The following is a 17,163-nucleotide window of genomic DNA, read 5'->3' as shown; positions in this document are numbered from 1 at the left end:
TGCAAAGAGCTGGAGATAGAAAATCAAAAGGGAAGAACATGCTCAGCATTTCTCAAGCTGAAAGAACTGAAGAAAAAATTCAAGCCTTGAGTTGCAATATTGGAAGGATTTTATGGGCAAAATGTTGAATGACATGGGAAGCATCAAAAGAAGATGGAAGGAATACAAATGGTCACTGTACCAAAAAGAACTGGTCGACGTTCAACCATTTCAAGAGGTAGCATATGATCAGAAACTGATGGTACTAAAGGAAGAAGTCCACGCTGCAGTGAAGGCATTGGCAAAAAACAAGGCCCCAGGAATTGATGGAATTTTATCAGTTGAGACGTTTCAACAAACGGATGCAGCACTGCAAGTGCTCACTCCTCTATGCCAAGAAATTTGGAAGACAGTTACCTGGCCAACCAACTGGAAGAGCGTCATATTTATGCCTATTCCCAAGAAATGTGATCCAAGTGAATACAGAAATTACTGAATAATATCATTAATATCACGCACAAGTAAAATTTTCCTGAAGATCATTTAAAAGCACTTGCAGCAGTATATTGACAAGGAAATGCTAGAAATTCAGGCCAGATTCAGAAGAGGACATGAAACCGAGGATATCACTGCTGATGTCAGATGGATCCTGGCTGAAAGCAGAGAATACCATAAAAATGTTTACCTGTGCTTTATTGACTATGCAAAGGCATTCAACTGTGTGGATCATAACAAATTATGGATAACATTGTGAAGAATGGGAATTCCAGAACACTTAATCGTGCTCATGAGGAATCTGTACATAGATCAAGAGGCAGTTGTTCAAACAGAATAAGAGGATACTATGTGGTTTAAAGTCAGGAAAGGTGTGTGTTAGGTTGTATTCTTTCACCATACCTATTCAATCTGTATGCTGAACAAATAATCCGAGAAGATGGACTATATGAAGAAGAATGTGGCATCAGAATTGGAGGAAGACTCATTAACAACCTGCATTATGCAGACGACACAACCTTCCTTGCTTGCTGAAAGTGAAGAGGACTTGAAGCACTTACTGATGAAGATCAAAGACTACAGCCTCTAGTATGGATTGCACCTCAACATAAACAAAAGTCCTCACAACTGGACCAATAAGCAACATCAGAATAAATGGAGAAAAGAATGAAGTTGTCAAGAATTTCACTTTACTTGGATTCACAATCAACACCCATGGAAGCAACAGTCAAGAAATCAAAAGACGCATTGCGTTGGGCAAATCTGCTGCAAGACACCTCTTTAAAGTGTTGAAAAGCAAAGATGTCACCTTGAAGACTAAGGTGCGACTGACCCAAGCCATGGTATTTTCAACTGCATCATATGCATGTGAAAGCTGGACAATGAATAAAGAAGACCGAAGAAGAACTGACGCCTTTGAATTGTGGTGTCGGCGAAGAATATTGAATATACTATGGACCGTCAAAAGAACAAACAAATCTGTCCTGGAAGAAGTACAACCAGAATGCTCCTTAGAAGCAAGGATGGCAAGGCTTTGTCTTACATACTTCGGACATGTTGTCAGAAGGCATCAGTCCCTGGAGAAGGACATCATGCTTGGTAAAGTACAGGGTCAGCGAAAAAGAGGAAGACCCTCAACGAGATGGACTGACACAGCGGCTACAACAATGGGCTCAAGCATAATGACTGGGAGCATGGCGCAGGATGGGGCACTGTTTTGTTCTGTAGTACGTGGGGTTGCTATGAGTTGGAAATGACTCGACGGCACCTAACAACAGCAACATATGTTGTCTTAAAAAGCAGTAACCTGCAACAAAATAAAGGCTTAAAATTTCCCCCACTGCTTATCATTGTAATATAATTCTTTGAGGGCAGAGAGATGAGCTAGACTTTCTTCCCAGAATGACGGCATTGATTTCACTTTGTAAGGTTTGGGCCTAACCTAAAGTGTAGTAATAACTAGATTTCGTTCAAATGGCTGAGTTCCAAGCATTTGTGTAGCTTTAAGCAAAATGTGGAGTCCCCTGGGGTGGCACAATTAAGTGCCTGACTACCAGCCAAAAGGTTGGCAATTCAAACCCACCTAGAGGCACCTCGGAAGACAAGCCCAGCGATCTGTTTCAGAACGGGTACAGCCTTGAAAACCCTATAGAACAGCTCTCTGTAACACACAGGATCGCCATGAGTCAGAATCTACTTGATGGCAACTAACAACAACAAAGCAAAACATGAGTATGAATGGTAACAATAGCAACCCTTTTGCTGCAATCCCAGAGTGTATGAAAAGGAAATTACTACCTTCCCAGTTGTTTCTGGAGGTCTAACATGTACTGATAACATTGTGCATAGTAAGTCAGCTGGGCTTCTACAAAGTCATTCAGACAGCGAAGGTGATGGGCCTGTAAAGGAAAGTTACAGTCAGTTCTTAGTGCTATAATCTACTTAAAGTGGCAAACACAAAGGGGAGACAGAGCACAACACTGTACTAAGGGAGTATCCAATATCTTACTATAAGGCTTAAGACCGACCTCAGTCAGTAGTATAGTAACAAACTGCTTGACAAACAAAAACCAGTGACTGGGTTTGAAGAGAGTGGGAGAATTAAGTGACGAGGTGTAAGTAAAAATGTAAAATAATTCATATATTTTCGAAATTGCCACAATTTAAACTTCCTTAATAAATGATTAGAAAGGAAGTTCAGTTGTTTCCTCCCCAAACACCATTACGTTAGGATTATCAAAGTCTATTGTTCCAAATACATTTCCAGTAAACGAGCACTCACATGTGTACTGCTGATTCCCTCTAGCAGAAGTCTGGTAATCTCTGCTTGGCGATCAAACTCACTTTGAGTTATTCTTAATTCCTGTTCAGACTTAAATTGGAACGTAAGTTTTAGAAGCTTATTAGAAGACTTAAACCATCTTATACATTCCTTTAGACAGTTATAAAGAAAAAACTCGAAATTATAATCTGGCAATTCCCTGATTCTGCTTTGTGTCTAAACTGGTCCCTAGTTTCTGGACCTTAGTTGTTCTATATTACTCAACCTAGACAGAACTGATTCCTCACCAGTACTTGACTCTAAAGAATCTATTAATGCAAAAGCTTAATGACATACTCAAAAAAGTCTAGAAAAACTACAATGGAACAGTCAAGATACTTTCATACATTTTCTAGTATCAATTCTGCTAAATTCAAAAAATCTAGTGTTTTATAAAATCTTAAGATTACCACAGTTCTATAAATGTTAAAGTAATATCATTGCCAAAAATTCTCAATTATTAGTATAGTTTTTTATTTTTAAGTTAAGGACAGTCTTCAGACTTTACACACTGAAGCCACAGGATTCTAACCCCTTTTGTTAGTTACCAAACAAACACTTGTTGCTAGGAACAGTTCTTAGGTCCCTCAAAGGATTCTTTGTCCTACATTTTAAATGTCTTTCTTCTTAATATTCTTTCAAAACTCTGCATAAAATATACCTTAAATAGAAAAATTATCTAAAAGATATACAGGGTTTTAAAAAGTTTTTCTTGAAAGTTATGGTTGATCTTCCATCAACCTAGTGCTAGTAAACCAGATCTCCCGGGGGGGGGGGGGACCTAATTTGTAGTGTTTGTAGATTTTGTGGTATAAATTACTCCCACCATGGCTGATTTCAAACTACCAGGTGAAGTCCCTGACCTAAGAGTGGGGAAGAGCTGCCTATAATAGCACACCATCGCTGGCTTCAACCATCTAGCTAATGTGGGGACAAAATAGTTCACTAAAAATCAACATGATCTAAAAACAGTAAATATTGGCAAAAAACATGTTCTCAAACCTTTACCCAGAGTTGCCTGGCAGAAGTGGGGAAGAGAAAATAAAACCTCAGAGCTCACTCAAAATAGCTAGCTTATCCTACCCCCAATGAAGCATCATCACTGGTGATGTCATTATAATGATCTCAATTACCTCTCAACATAAACAGCCCCCCCCCAATTATGCAAATAACTTGGGGCATATCAAAGACCTCAGTAAGTATAAAAATAAGGTTTGAATTTTTTACTTGCATGCCCCATTCCCCCTCTCCTTCACCCTTTGGTGGTGGTAGTTAACCCAGTGAACCAGTCAAAAAGGAAGCAGCAGCAAAAAGTAAATAATCAAAGTAGATAATCAGTTGCTATAACCATTCTCATTCCATTGGCCACAGACCTGGCAGAGGGGACGAAAAATTGACAATAAGATTGGATTTATGGAAATAAGCTTGAATTACTCATTGAGTCAAGAGTTTAAATTTACTTGATTGAAATCAGAATACATGCTGCTCTGATAGCAGGGCTGAAGTAAGCTTCATCTGTAAGCTAATATGAAGCAGAGAGAAGTCCAGGAAAAGAAAAGAATCAATGTTCTTCCTAAGGAAAGCGTTAAGGAAAATAAATCACTGCAGTGTTACATCTGCACTATTTACTGTTTTGCTTGGTTGAATACAAAAGGTTTCGATTAATAGAAGCACAGCAAAACAAAAATAAATGAACTTCAGAAGTAAAAGAATGCAAAAATTACAATTTGATTTAATAATGGCCTTTAGTAGAAACAGTAGAAAAACCTACTAATTTCTGTACAAGGTATAAACAAGTAAGCTAGGTAGCAGACTGAAGTGACCTAGAAGCTTGAGACTGAAGTGGAAATAAGGTTTTAATGCTAAGATACTGGCAAAAAAAAAAATTATATAACAAATGATTTTATTAAGGACAAGTGATCAATCTTCTGGGATTGAGCAAAATTTAGTACTTAATTTTGAAGCAAGGTACCATGTTACAAAGCCTAGGAAGTAATTTTTCTGTACAATCTGGAGTTTATATTTAGAAAAGATAAATACGAAAGGAGTAAATCTCATTTCTTAAGTTTCAGGGTATGTCTGGATGGTTCTAAACTTGGCCTAATGTCCCAAACCATTTATACTTCTGGCATATATTATTGATCATAATAACCAATCTGAGATGCTGAAGAAATTTAAATTAGGTTCAGTATAATCAGTTTACTTAGGTAGAAAACGATCCATTATTAGAAAAATACCAATAAAAAGGATTGAAAGAAAGACAACAGATTATTAAAATGTTGATATTCTGTCCTCCAGAAGGTCTCATTCCCTGACTAAATTTTAAGAGTGAGTAGAATTCTAAGGAAAAGATCTACGGCTTAGAATTACTGTTACTGGACTGACTGATCTAGAAAATACAATAGCCTAACTTGGATTAGGTAAGCAGAGTTCTTTTAAGATGTAACTTGGAAAAAGGACAAAAATCTGTTGGTCTGCGATACCACGACTGGGTATCTAAAAGCTAGAAATTTTGGTCATACTTCTGAGGTATTTACTATGACAATCTTGGTCAGTGTTGTCCAGTTTTTTTCTATGGGCTTAAATCTTAATATATTGCAGGAACATGAAGTTTTAGTTTTTTTTAAGTATAAAAATGATAAAAGTGAGAAGTACAGAAAGGGAAAAAAACCTCCCCAAACCCATTCTGATATAGTTCCTTGTTTTTTCATGTATACATACATAATATAAATGTTTGCTTCATGAGTTTCTTCCTATTTATTATATCAAATATTTTCCAATCTTGAGATTGCAAAATCAAATCAAATACTTTGATGTACTTGTTATGCCAACCAAAGCGGGAAAGAACCTTGTTTTCTTGCTCAACCTATATCACCTTTATGTTACTCTGCCCCCTTTTCATGCTAGAGGTTCCAGAAGAAATCTGGAGCCAGGGTGGAACCAGAAACTAAGTTAATGAATGGCTACCACAAAGGCAATGGGAGCATAAGTCAATCCTACAAAGTCAGTATATAAAAAAGTTAAAGTTTGTAAGGCTATTAATAGTCAGAGGACACAATTATCACCCGCCCTCAATCCGCAAGCACTGCCCTCCATCCCCAAGCACTGCCCTCCATCTGGAGGTCAGATCTGGTAAGTCCTGAACATGAAGAGTAAATGAAAAAAAATCCTTCTGAAGACTTAAAATAGCATTTGAAACACATCTGCACTGAAGTCATACTTTTATTCCATAAACTCTTGCTTAGCTACTTGATTTCTCAGCCCAGAGAAGATTAGAAATCGTAACACAGACAGAGGTACTGCTAGCAACAGTCACATGGACAGTTTCTAGAAACGACAGTCTGACACTGAGGGAAGAGGCAACATATTTGTAAAACAAACAACAGATCCGATTGCTAAACAGTACAATAATGGATATTCATAATAATGACCCTAAGTGTAAATAAAATTAAATACTTGCTATCTTGTATTTAATGCAGCAATAAAGTACTTTTTTAAAAAAAGATATTTTAAACTAAAGTGACTGAGAAAAATAAGCTTTGGAGCTGAGGAGAACAAACTTCAGAATTACCTAGAAAATTCACTTGTGTGACATATGACACACCTACTTCTCTGAAGATACAGGACCTGGTGTTAACTATATTTTAAATTTTGAAAATGAGATAGAGAAAAACTGTCACTTAAAAACCAATTGTCATGGGAGTAAACTAAGTCTTTAAACTGTCTCCTGGCAAGGCATTATAAAGAATATCACTTAATATAAAGGCAGTCCCCGGATTATGAATGAGTTCTGTTCCTAAGTCAGTCTTTAAGTTGAATTTGTATGTAAGTTGGAACAGTTAGGTACGGTTCATAGCTAACGTCAGTCAGATGTCTGTCTTAGTATATAGTACACAGCGTACCTTCCTATGCATAAAAAACATGAAACACTTCCAGATACACTAAAACATCTTCTACATAATACAGTAATAATGCTTTGATGAGCAATGCAAAGTAGCAACTATCTGTTATACAAACCATTGTTTTATGCACTTCGAATTTTTAATATAATAGGCTTCACGGGGGCTGGTTCATAACTACAGGTTGTAGGGAAGTCGGATGTTCGTAGCCAGGGGACTGTCTGTAGTAAGCACTTAGGATATATCAGAAATGTGCAAAGCACATCCCTGCAATATTGTTCTACTGCTCTGTGGAGCTGCTACTAGCTACACAGATCTGAGCTTTCCCATGATGACTTCCAGATTTTGCAAGATACAGTTACACAGACTGTGACTGGCCCCATGGTTGCTGCCCAATAAATATTAACCAAATCAATAACAATTAAATTCTTGTTTCATAATTCTGTAATTTAATAATTTACTTACTTTTGTCACTTCCTCTGCCCAAATCTAGCCAGCATTAAAAATTAGAGAAAAATATAGAGCATGAAAGAAAGTTGGAATTTAACATTTTCTACAACTTAGTATAAAAAATGTAAGTATTTTAATTCAACTGGCATATTCTCCTTCTCTAGAATCATATTAAGAGATAAAATACATTAGTAACTAAATCAATAAAGTTTAATATACTGTGAAAGTATACATTGGTATCTATCCATACTACCAAATTTTTAAATCTTATATTAATTCTGTAAGTTAATAAAAATACAGTCTCCCAAATTGGGAATATCTAACCTCACAACTCTAATTTACTCATCTGTAAAACTGGATGTTTGTACTACATGATTTATAATGTCTTATTTAGGTCTAAAATTCTAGAATTTTAGGAAATTAAAGCAAGGATAAATGGACAGTGAAGATTTATACAGCTTTTTTTTTGGGGAGGGGGAAGGGCACAATAAAACTTGAGATATAATAAATTTAACATTACCAAAGTAAATACTTCTTAAGTAAGTATATGGAATCAGTAGTTAAAAAAAAAAACCTGATAAATAAGACATAAGAGTCCTGCCAATTGTTCTGGAGGCGTTTTTCACATTAAGACAAAAGAAACCTAGGATTTATAAATTAGCAATGACTGAAATTCTCACACTTTTACATTTACCTAACAGATAGGACAATGGAAATAAAAGGATGCATTCTCTTGCTATCTAAGGAAAGCCCTAATTTACCCAGGGCTTCAATAGTTACAGTAGTTAAAAAACAAAAACTAAAAAATAACTTTACATATTCTGTAAAATCTTTCTGATTACAACGATTTTTTTTTCCCTGCTTTTAGTTCAATGCTACTGGGATAAAAGCAATCAACTGCCAATTTATTATTAACTCTACTGTAGATTTCATGCCACCTCTACTGAAGTATTTGGTATTATCTAGAGTATAATACCAAACACTGTATCTTAATTTTTATTGGCTAACATTTATGAACTTGGCTATGCTCAGATTTTTTTACTTTGTTAAAAAAAAAATTAGTAATTTCTAACATCTCAATAATTTCCTCAAATTGAGCTCAGTATATACACTGGATAATATAGAACAATTCTCATTCCTGATTCTTGCCCAAGACCATCACTATTCTGCACCTTTCTTAAGTGAGTCGGGACTGGATGGGGAATGGACTTGGCCACTACAGAATACCTAAACTGCTGGAGTTCTTTGCCAGTGGTGTCACGGGGGTGGGGTGGGGTGGGGTGGGGTGGCGTGGGCAAGTTCGAAGCGTAAGGACTGCACCTCCAGACACTGTTAGAGGGGGTGACACCAAAATGACAAGCTCTGTGGTGGCAGCAGTGGCAGCGGTGGGTGGGCTGGCATAGCCAGGGGAGGGGCCGCCAAGGCAGTGGTGTCACTAGGGTTGGTTTTACCTATCTATCCAGTGTGGTAACTCGTCATCACCACCACCATCACCCGTCCCATCACCCACCAGTCTGTGTGCGGGTGGCTGGACCGCGGGTGCCCACCACTGGGTGGAGAGGAAGGTCTCTGTCTTGGCCAATAGGAGAGGTGAGGAGCTGTGGGGAGCCACAGTAGGGATGGGGTGCGGGTTCTGGATAGGCAGGCTGTGCAGCAAGGCACTCAGCTCTGTGCGGGGCTAGGGCTACGCCACCCACGGAGGAGGGGTTTGCTGGCCAGCCTGCCCCGGTGGAGGTGGGGGGTGACACCAACCCTACCGACGCCACTGGTCTTGGCCCTGGAATAGCAGAATAAATTCTTTGTTGAGTTAGGGTGAAAATAAGGTAAACATTGAAGCTACTGATAAGCAAAGCCAGTTTGCGTATTTCATGATAATTAATGCTTCCACCTTTCTCTAAGTAAAGTAAATCTTGTCAATTTTGTCAAAACTGAAAATACAAAACGCCAGCTAACCTAACGTCTTTTATTGGGTATAAAAAGGCATTATATACGTATGTATAAATTCAGATTCTAAAATCTGTATTTGGCATAGCCAATACGTCTGGCAATTAGAATATACAATTTCTTTTCTTCAAGCTCCAATATCACTTTAGCCAGTATTTTTTATTAGAGTATAGACTATTTTAGACTTTTAAATGCTGCTAATAGCAAGAGAAGACACTTTATTTAAGATGTATAAAACACAGTAGGCCAACAAACCTTCAGCCATTTTACATGCAGGAAGTTGAGCATGTAAGAGAAATTTACCATAATGTTATCTCCTTCAAGGCGAGTTGAGTTTAGTTGCTTAAGTGCATAGGTAAGAGACAAAGAACACATTATACCAATGAATACAGGGAAACAAGTTACTTCTGCACAATAAAGAACACACTAAATAAGTATTAAAGGAGCTGATAAAAGTTTCTCTACTTTAAAAAAACAAAACAAGAAAAACTATACTGTTCTATGCATAGTGGTACCTATTCAATTTTTCTAAATCATTCAAATTTTCAAAAAACAAAAAACATGCTGATGCTTGATTTTAAAGTAGAACCATTTAGGGAAGATGCATCACTTTCAAATCTGCCATAGTTACCTAAAATTTTTATTAAGTTTTCAACTATGAAAGCCCTGCTGCCTACTCACAACTTCCCTATTCAAAGATCATTTCTATTTTATGAATTTATGATGCCTTCAACCACATTGTCTTTTCAATCGCCTCAGCCAGGTCTTGGCATACCCTGAAGAAATATGAAAGGCATGTCAACCCTTGTATTTCCAATAAACTTTAAATTCTGACATGTGTACATATATAAGTAAGGCTATATGATGGTGCTATGAATTTACTCAGTTTACAGATTAAATATTTAGACCACTGTGGAAATGCTTAAGTGGGCAGAGGGACACATCTGCTGTATTAGGTTACTTGAAGATCTATTTTCCATGATATTTGGATGCCAAAAAATAACAGAGGCCTAAACCTCTAAATACCGGACAGCTCTGAAACCAGCTGATTTTTTTCTTCCCATTAACAAAACTCTAAAATAATAAAAAAAAAGTTTAAGAAAGATAAGGTTACGTTAATCAATGTCAGTGCTTTGTAATTTACACGTAGAAGTTATATGTTGTCTTTGCCCCTGTGACGTTAAGTTTTATCATAATACAACCTTTGAATAGGGTATTTTTGTTCACCATGATACAAAGTAAGTTTTCTCTTTTTTGCTCAACTGGTATATTTTTGAGAAATTGCCTTTGACGTTGCTCTTCTAGTCCTTTACCATTTTTCAACATGCTAACTAATAAAACATAAGTTAGTAAAGTAGCAATACTGAGTACATGTAGAAATTTTTTTACTGATAAAGGGATAAACCATCAAAAAGTTTACTGTACTACATTGTACTGTGAACTATGGGCAGCAAAGATTTTGCATTATTTACCTATGAACTTCTCCACAGCAGAGTATCTTGCACAAAATAGGTATTCAGTAAGTATAGAGTATAAAAAGAGGTCATGAGAGACTATGGAACAAATGAATTCTTAAAAAAAAATTTTATTGTGCTTTAGGTGAAAGTTTACAGCTCAAGTTACTTTCTCATTCAAAAATTTATACACATATTGTTTCGTGACATTGGCTGCAATCCCCGCAGTGTGACCGCACTCTCCCTCTTTCCACCTTGGGTTCCCTGGGTCCATTCTTTAGTCTTCCTGTCCCTTCCTGCCTTCTCATTTTGCTTTTGGGCAGGAGCTGCCTACTTATTCTCGTATATTTGACTGAATTAAGAAGCACATTCCTCACACGTGTTATTGTTTTATAGGCCTGTCTAGTCTTTGTCTGGAGCCCTGAAAAGCGAGCTGCAGGAGTGGTTTCAGTTCTGAGTTAGCAGAGTGTCAGGGGCCATAGTCTTGGGGGTTTCTCCAGTCTCTGTCAGACCAGTAAGTCTAGTCTTTTTTGTGAATCTGAATTTTGTTATGCATTTTTCTCCTATTCTGTCCAGGACTCTCTATTGTAAATGAATTTTTAAAGAAAGTACTGATATGCACAGGTCTCAAACCTTTCTAGTAGAGAATTAACTAGTCTCTAAACAATCAATCCATGGAAATTAATAAAGAAGTGAAATCAAAGAAAGCCTAGGGTTAGAGCAGTCCTTTTAGCCGCCAAGTATGAATCAGGAAATATGTCAAAGGAGGGAAAAAAAAACCAACAACCAAACCCCTAGTGGTTTCTATTTTTCTGTATTCTTCAAGTACATGAAAGAGAAATACAGAAAAAAGAAAAACAATCACCAAATATAGGTATGCCTTAAGGCTTTATGTAGTAAGAAGCTAAGAGGGCTATTCTTTTCCAAAGTTATTTCAGACTTAAATAAAGAATGTGGTTTTCTTTGTCTAGACCAATACTTTTAATATTTGGCTGTAGTTAAATTTCATTTTATATAATATATAAATTCTAGAAAAGCTGTTTATAAATGAAATTGTTGAATAAAATCATTTGAATTGTAATTCATTTAAATTTTAAACATAAATTTCCATGGAAAAAAATTTGTCCCCAAAATAGACAACACAGAAAATTGTTAAGATTTTTTCTGGATATATGAAAGGGAAACTTCTCTCAAAATTTGTCCAGTATTACATATTTAGGTCCAGTATTATATATTTATTTCTTATATATTTTAATTGTAATGGGAAAATAATTTAGAATAACAAAAAGACTCTGCATACTGTTAATTCTGTGTGCTTTCTGGTACTTTTCTAAGTTAAAAAAGTAGACTATCATTATCCTGTAACAATCCTTGCTCAACAAAATTTTGTACTGAAACTTAATAACAATATTCTTATTCCATAATCACTGGGCACATATAGGCATTTTGAATTAAATGATTCTATTCTAATTCAAACATTTATTTCCAAATGATCCTTGTTTATCTGAACATTTTTTATCTGATTATGAATTAGTATCTTAAAAACCAATTTATATTTTACTATAAAAACTTATTAGCAAGTAGAAATGAATATAAATTCTAATTTAGAGTCTCTTGCCATCTATAGTACTCATTTTTTAAGTTCTGATTCTACAGAAAGCCTATTTAAAGAAGTTAGACGGTTCATGATGATATGTCATAATAAAATCAGAGGTGAGTTTTTGGAATTAATGTCACAGATAGCTCTTCTCCCACAGAGTAGCTAATATAAAATCTCTAAAAGCGGACCACTATAGAACAAATAACTTATTCTGTTCCTATAAGCTGTTGGGGTAGTCTCATGAGGGACATCACTGTCTAACACCAAATTACCAGTTTTAAATTTCACTGTAAACCAGTTCTCAATCTTTTCTTTCCCAATACAAAAGAGCTACCACAGACTTCAACCAATACTGTAGTTATAAGCTCATTAAGGCAATGATTCTTGATGATGGTAGTGGTAGTGGGTTGGACACAGAGAAAGGGTAGTGGGAATAACGTGCCTCTTAACAAAACATGCCCCATAACTCAAATTAAGAATTAACTCTTTAGCTTCCTGTAATAAATTCATACTTGTTTACACTGTACTCTCTTACATTATACTGTCCAATTCAACTCTGATTAATCTCTTCAAGCTTTAGAATTGAGATAGAGACAGAACTATTAGGTTATAAATAAAGCCTTTTAAGAAAGATATATATAAAATCATGAGATTATTTTATATGTTTATATTATTTTAGAATAATGAAATATACACCTATTCAACTATAAAAGGCTATCTTGAGGTTGATTTTCTGAAAAATATACCAGAACTTATTTATCCAAAATGGGTTTGCTCCCTTTCAAAAGAGCCATCTGGAAGCCCATGCTGCCACTGTTGGAATGTTTTTGGAACTATCCTTTGACACTTCCTTCAGTCAGTTTGAGTCATATGTGGAAAAAAAGTCACACCTAATTTTTAAGTCACACACAAGTATTCTTAAACATGAATTATTCTCATCTAAATTACTATCTTTTCTGCTATCTTCAAATATAATAAACCTATCTTCAAAAGACATTTGTTGCCACCACTAAGGATATTTAAAGAACGTGACACAGCTTTAGGAGTGATAACTGTTTCTAGCAACCGCTGTATCACTGAAATAAGAATATTGCCTCTTGATATGGCTACTATGTACTCATTTGGCTATATTAAGATCTGATAAGCTTGTTTAAAAAGCACAAAAACAAGACCTTAAAGTTATATATTCTAGTATCAATAACAGACATTATTTTGCATAGTACATTACTAAAATGATTTTATAAATCTTAAAGTTATTAACCTAAAATGTTTTCCATTAAAAAACAATACTTACTGAAGCTCTAGTGTCTGCAGTTTTTGCCTTTTTCAGTCTGGTTTTTGCAGCATCCAAATCCAGTCTCTTATTTTGTAACAGTTTCCTTTCTTTCTATAAATATAAAAAAATAAAGGCTAAAGATGCTAAAATCCAGTTAAGAACATACACATTTAAAATATGATTTCCAATAAATATATGTATCATCTGGAAAAAAAAAAATCTATGATTACAAATTGGCTATAAAGTGACCATTTAGGTTTCTGACCCCTTTTCTTAGTGATTTCATTTCTAAAATGATCGAGACATTCTAGATGTACTAAAATCCAGAAACAATGTCAGGCAATGGTAGAAACAAAGGAATGTCAGTTTTAATATTTTGTGATTTTGCTCCCCAGGGCACATTTGGTTGTCACAACTGGGAGGAGCAACGTTACTGGACTCTACCCAGCATACCCAGTATGCTGTTAAGTATCATACAACGCAGGAGAGCTCCCCAGTGAAGAATTATCCGGTTCAAAATGTCAGCAGTGCCAAGGTTGAGAAATCCCATTTTAAACTGTTAAAGATTATCCTGGAAGTGCCTATGGTGAAGGCGGTATGGGCCTACGGCAGGATTCCCTGACACTCTGTGTGATCTACCTCAAGGACTGGGCAGACTGCTTTTAATGTGCCCCAGTACTGAATAAAACTCAACTACTCCAAAACAGAATTTCAAATTTAAAGAATTAATAATGAGTAAACATCAGCATGGCATCTTAGAATTCCTCTTGGGAACTTCAAACTTCTGTACAGTAGGTAAGTTTATAAGAATTTTTTCTTTCTTAATAAAATTTCATTGTGTTTTCGGTAAAAGTTTACCCAGAAAATTAGGTTCACATTTGACAATTTTTCTATACAAACTGTTCAGTGACATTAGTTACATTTTTCAGTGTCTCAACCTTCTCTTTAACTGCATTCTGGTTGTTCCATCTCCAGTGCTCTGGTTTCCCTGGCTCCCTTATCTTCTCATCTTGCTTTAGAGTAATTGTTGACCTTCTGGTTTAAGAATTTTTTCTCACTTTATTAATTCCTAGATGGATTCTATATAACAAATTTCATCCTACTGACAATTTCTTTTAAATCATATTTTAACTTGGTGGTTCTTCCTCTGTCTGAGGTCAAATATGCGCATTCCCACAAATAAATCTTGTTGAGTCGATTTCAACTCATAGTGACCTTATGTACAACTGAACAAAACACTGCCCGGTCCTGTGCCATCCTCAGAATTGTTGCAATGTTTGAGCCCATTGTTGCAGCCACTGTGTCAATCCATCTCACCGAGGGTCTTCCTCTTTTCTGCTGATCCTCTACTTTACCAAGCATGATGTCGTTCTCCAGGGACTGATCCCTCCTGATAACATGTCCAAAGTACGTGAGACGAAGTCTCGCCATCCTTGCTTCTAATGAGGATTCTGGCTGTACTCCCTCCAAGACAGATTTGTTTGTTCTTTTGGCAGTCCATGGTATATTCAATATTCTTCGCCAACACCACAATTCAAAGGCGTCAATTCTTCTTCGGTCTTCCTTATTCATCGTCCAGCTTTCCAATGCATATGAGGCAATCGAAAACACTACGGCTGGGGTCAGTCGCAACTTAGTCTTCAAGGTGACATCTTTGCTTTTCAACACTTTAAAGAGATCTTTCGCAGCAGATCTGCCCAACGCAATGCATCATTTATTTCTTAACTGCTGCTTCCACTGGCATTGATTGCAGATCCAAATAAAATGAAATCCTTGACAACTTCAATCTTTTCTCCATTTATCATGATGTTGCTTATTGGTACAGTTGTGAGGATTTTTGTTTTCTTTATGTTGAGGTGTAATCCATACCGAAGGCTATAATCTTTGATCTTCATCAGTAAGTGCTTTAAATCCTCTTCACTTTCAGCAAGCAAGGTTGTGTCATCTGCATATCGCAGGCTGTTAATGAGACTTGCTCCAAGCCTTATACCGCGTTCTTCTTCATATAGCCCAGCTTCTTGGATTATTTGCTCAGCATACAGACTGAATAGGTATGGTGAATGGATACAACCTAATGCACAGCTTTCCTGACTTTAAACCATGCAGTATCCCCTTATTCTGTTCAAACAACTGCCTGTTGGTCTAAGTACAGGTTCCTCATGAGCACAATTAAGTGTTCTGGAATTCCCCTTCTTTGCAATCTTACCCATAATTTGTTATTATCCACACAGTCGAACGCCTTTGCACAGTCAATAACACATGTAAATGTAGTGAATTTCTATAATGTTTTGTGATAAGAAATCTACAAATTAACAAGTCTGAAGCAGAATTTACAATAAAGAACAGCTTTGCAAAAATGTCAGAAAAAAACCTCACCTGGATTACTCTTCATGACCTACAAAACAAGTTAAACTAAAAAATACAGAAATTAACAGATTAGGTTTGGGAAAGAAAATGATACAATATTTATTTCTTATACGTCAACAATAAAACATGGAAGCGTAAGAAGAAGATAATACACTTCTGTTTTTGTTAGTTGCCGGGGAATCAATATTCCGACTTATGGCGATCCCATGTGTGCAGAGTAAACTATTCCATAGGGTTTTCAAGGCTGTGACCTTTCAGAAACTGACAGCCAGGACTTATTTCTGAGGTGCCTTTCGGTGGGTTTGAACCACCAACTTTTCACTTAGTAGTCCAGCGCTTAACCATCTGCACCACCGAGGGACTTCAATAAACTTCTACAGATACAAAAACACAGGGAGTATAATAGCTACAAAACCACCTTTCACTGATTAGGTCCCTGGCTATGCCATGGTGACATTTTATACTATACTTTCACATAGCTTAATTCCAGAAACCTCTCTATAGATTTTAATGCTGATAATGAAGGAGAATGAATGTAAAGCCATCTTAATAACATTGCAAGGTCACAAAAATGGAATCAATGTAACTAAGCTCCTTTATTTTGGTTTAGTTTTGGGTTCTGCTGAATAGGCAATTGGCTAGATTTTTTGATTCTTCCAATCGCCTATACCTACACAGTTAAAAGCTTTCAAATTCATCACTAAAAGGGCAAACTATTCATTAAAAACTACAGGTACATCAATCTAAATTATTTTATTTAAAAAAAAGGGAGGGAAGACATTTTCCAACTCACAGCAATTGTTTTGTAATCTCCTTCTATAAAATTTCTTAAAGGAGTGAGAAAATTTAAGGCTGATGTTTGAATCAGTTCTCTGTCTGCTGTTCCAATTCGTTTTTGCGTTTCTCCACATTTAATAAGGGCATTACCTGCAAAGGAGAAAAGTTTTCTTTACCATTGTCTGGTAACATCAGAAAATAAAAAAATCATGTAATAAAGATAAATCAGCAATTTGATCTGCTGATTTTAAAGTTAGTTGTCACTTGTTATTTAAGTAAAATCAAATGGAATAAGCTGTAATTAAGGTAGTTTACTTCAAAAGTAAATTTAAGATTATACATATCAAACAAAAAAACCCATTGCCATTAAGTTGACTCCAACTCACAGTGACCCTAATAGGACAGAGTAGAACTGCCCCATAGGGTCTCCAATGCTGTAATCTTTCATGGAGGAGCTGCCTGGTGGTGCAGGGTTAAGCTCTCACCTGCTAACCAAAAGATCGGCCGTTCAAACTCACCAGCTGCTCCTTGGAAGACAGATGTGGCAGTCTGCTTCCGTAAAGATCACAGTCTTGGGTACCCTATGGGGCAGTTCTACTCTG

General features: G+C 36.2%; 1 protein-coding gene across 2 annotated transcripts in view; it reads right to left on the bottom strand.

Annotated features, from left to right (window-relative positions):
* The window catches only part of SH3GLB1 (SH3 domain containing GRB2 like, endophilin B1), a 52,112-nt gene that overhangs the window by 11,023 nt on the left and 23,926 nt on the right, over positions 1–17,163 (bottom strand). Inside the window, exons 4-8 of one of the 2 annotated variants that reach the window (XM_004378706.2) lie at positions 16,578–16,711; positions 13,436–13,528; positions 9,343–9,429; positions 2,756–2,845; positions 2,272–2,372 (exon numbers count right to left, since the gene is read on the bottom strand). In XM_004378706.2, coding sequence (XP_004378763.1) covers positions 2,272–2,372; positions 2,756–2,845; positions 9,343–9,429; positions 13,436–13,528; positions 16,578–16,711 — 505 coding nt within the window. The remainder of the gene's footprint in view (positions 1–2,271; positions 2,373–2,755; positions 2,846–9,342; positions 9,430–13,435; positions 13,529–16,577; positions 16,712–17,163) is intronic. The other variant, XM_004378708.3, reaches the window with a different exon arrangement.

This window comes from Trichechus manatus, unplaced genomic scaffold, assembly GCF_000243295.1.
Source record: "Trichechus manatus latirostris isolate Lorelei unplaced genomic scaffold, TriManLat1.0 scaffold00058, whole genome shotgun sequence".
Lineage (NCBI taxonomy): Eukaryota > Metazoa > Chordata > Mammalia > Sirenia > Trichechidae > Trichechus > Trichechus manatus.
Note: the sequence above shows the minus strand (reverse complement) of the source record. Positions and strands in the feature narration are given on the sequence as shown.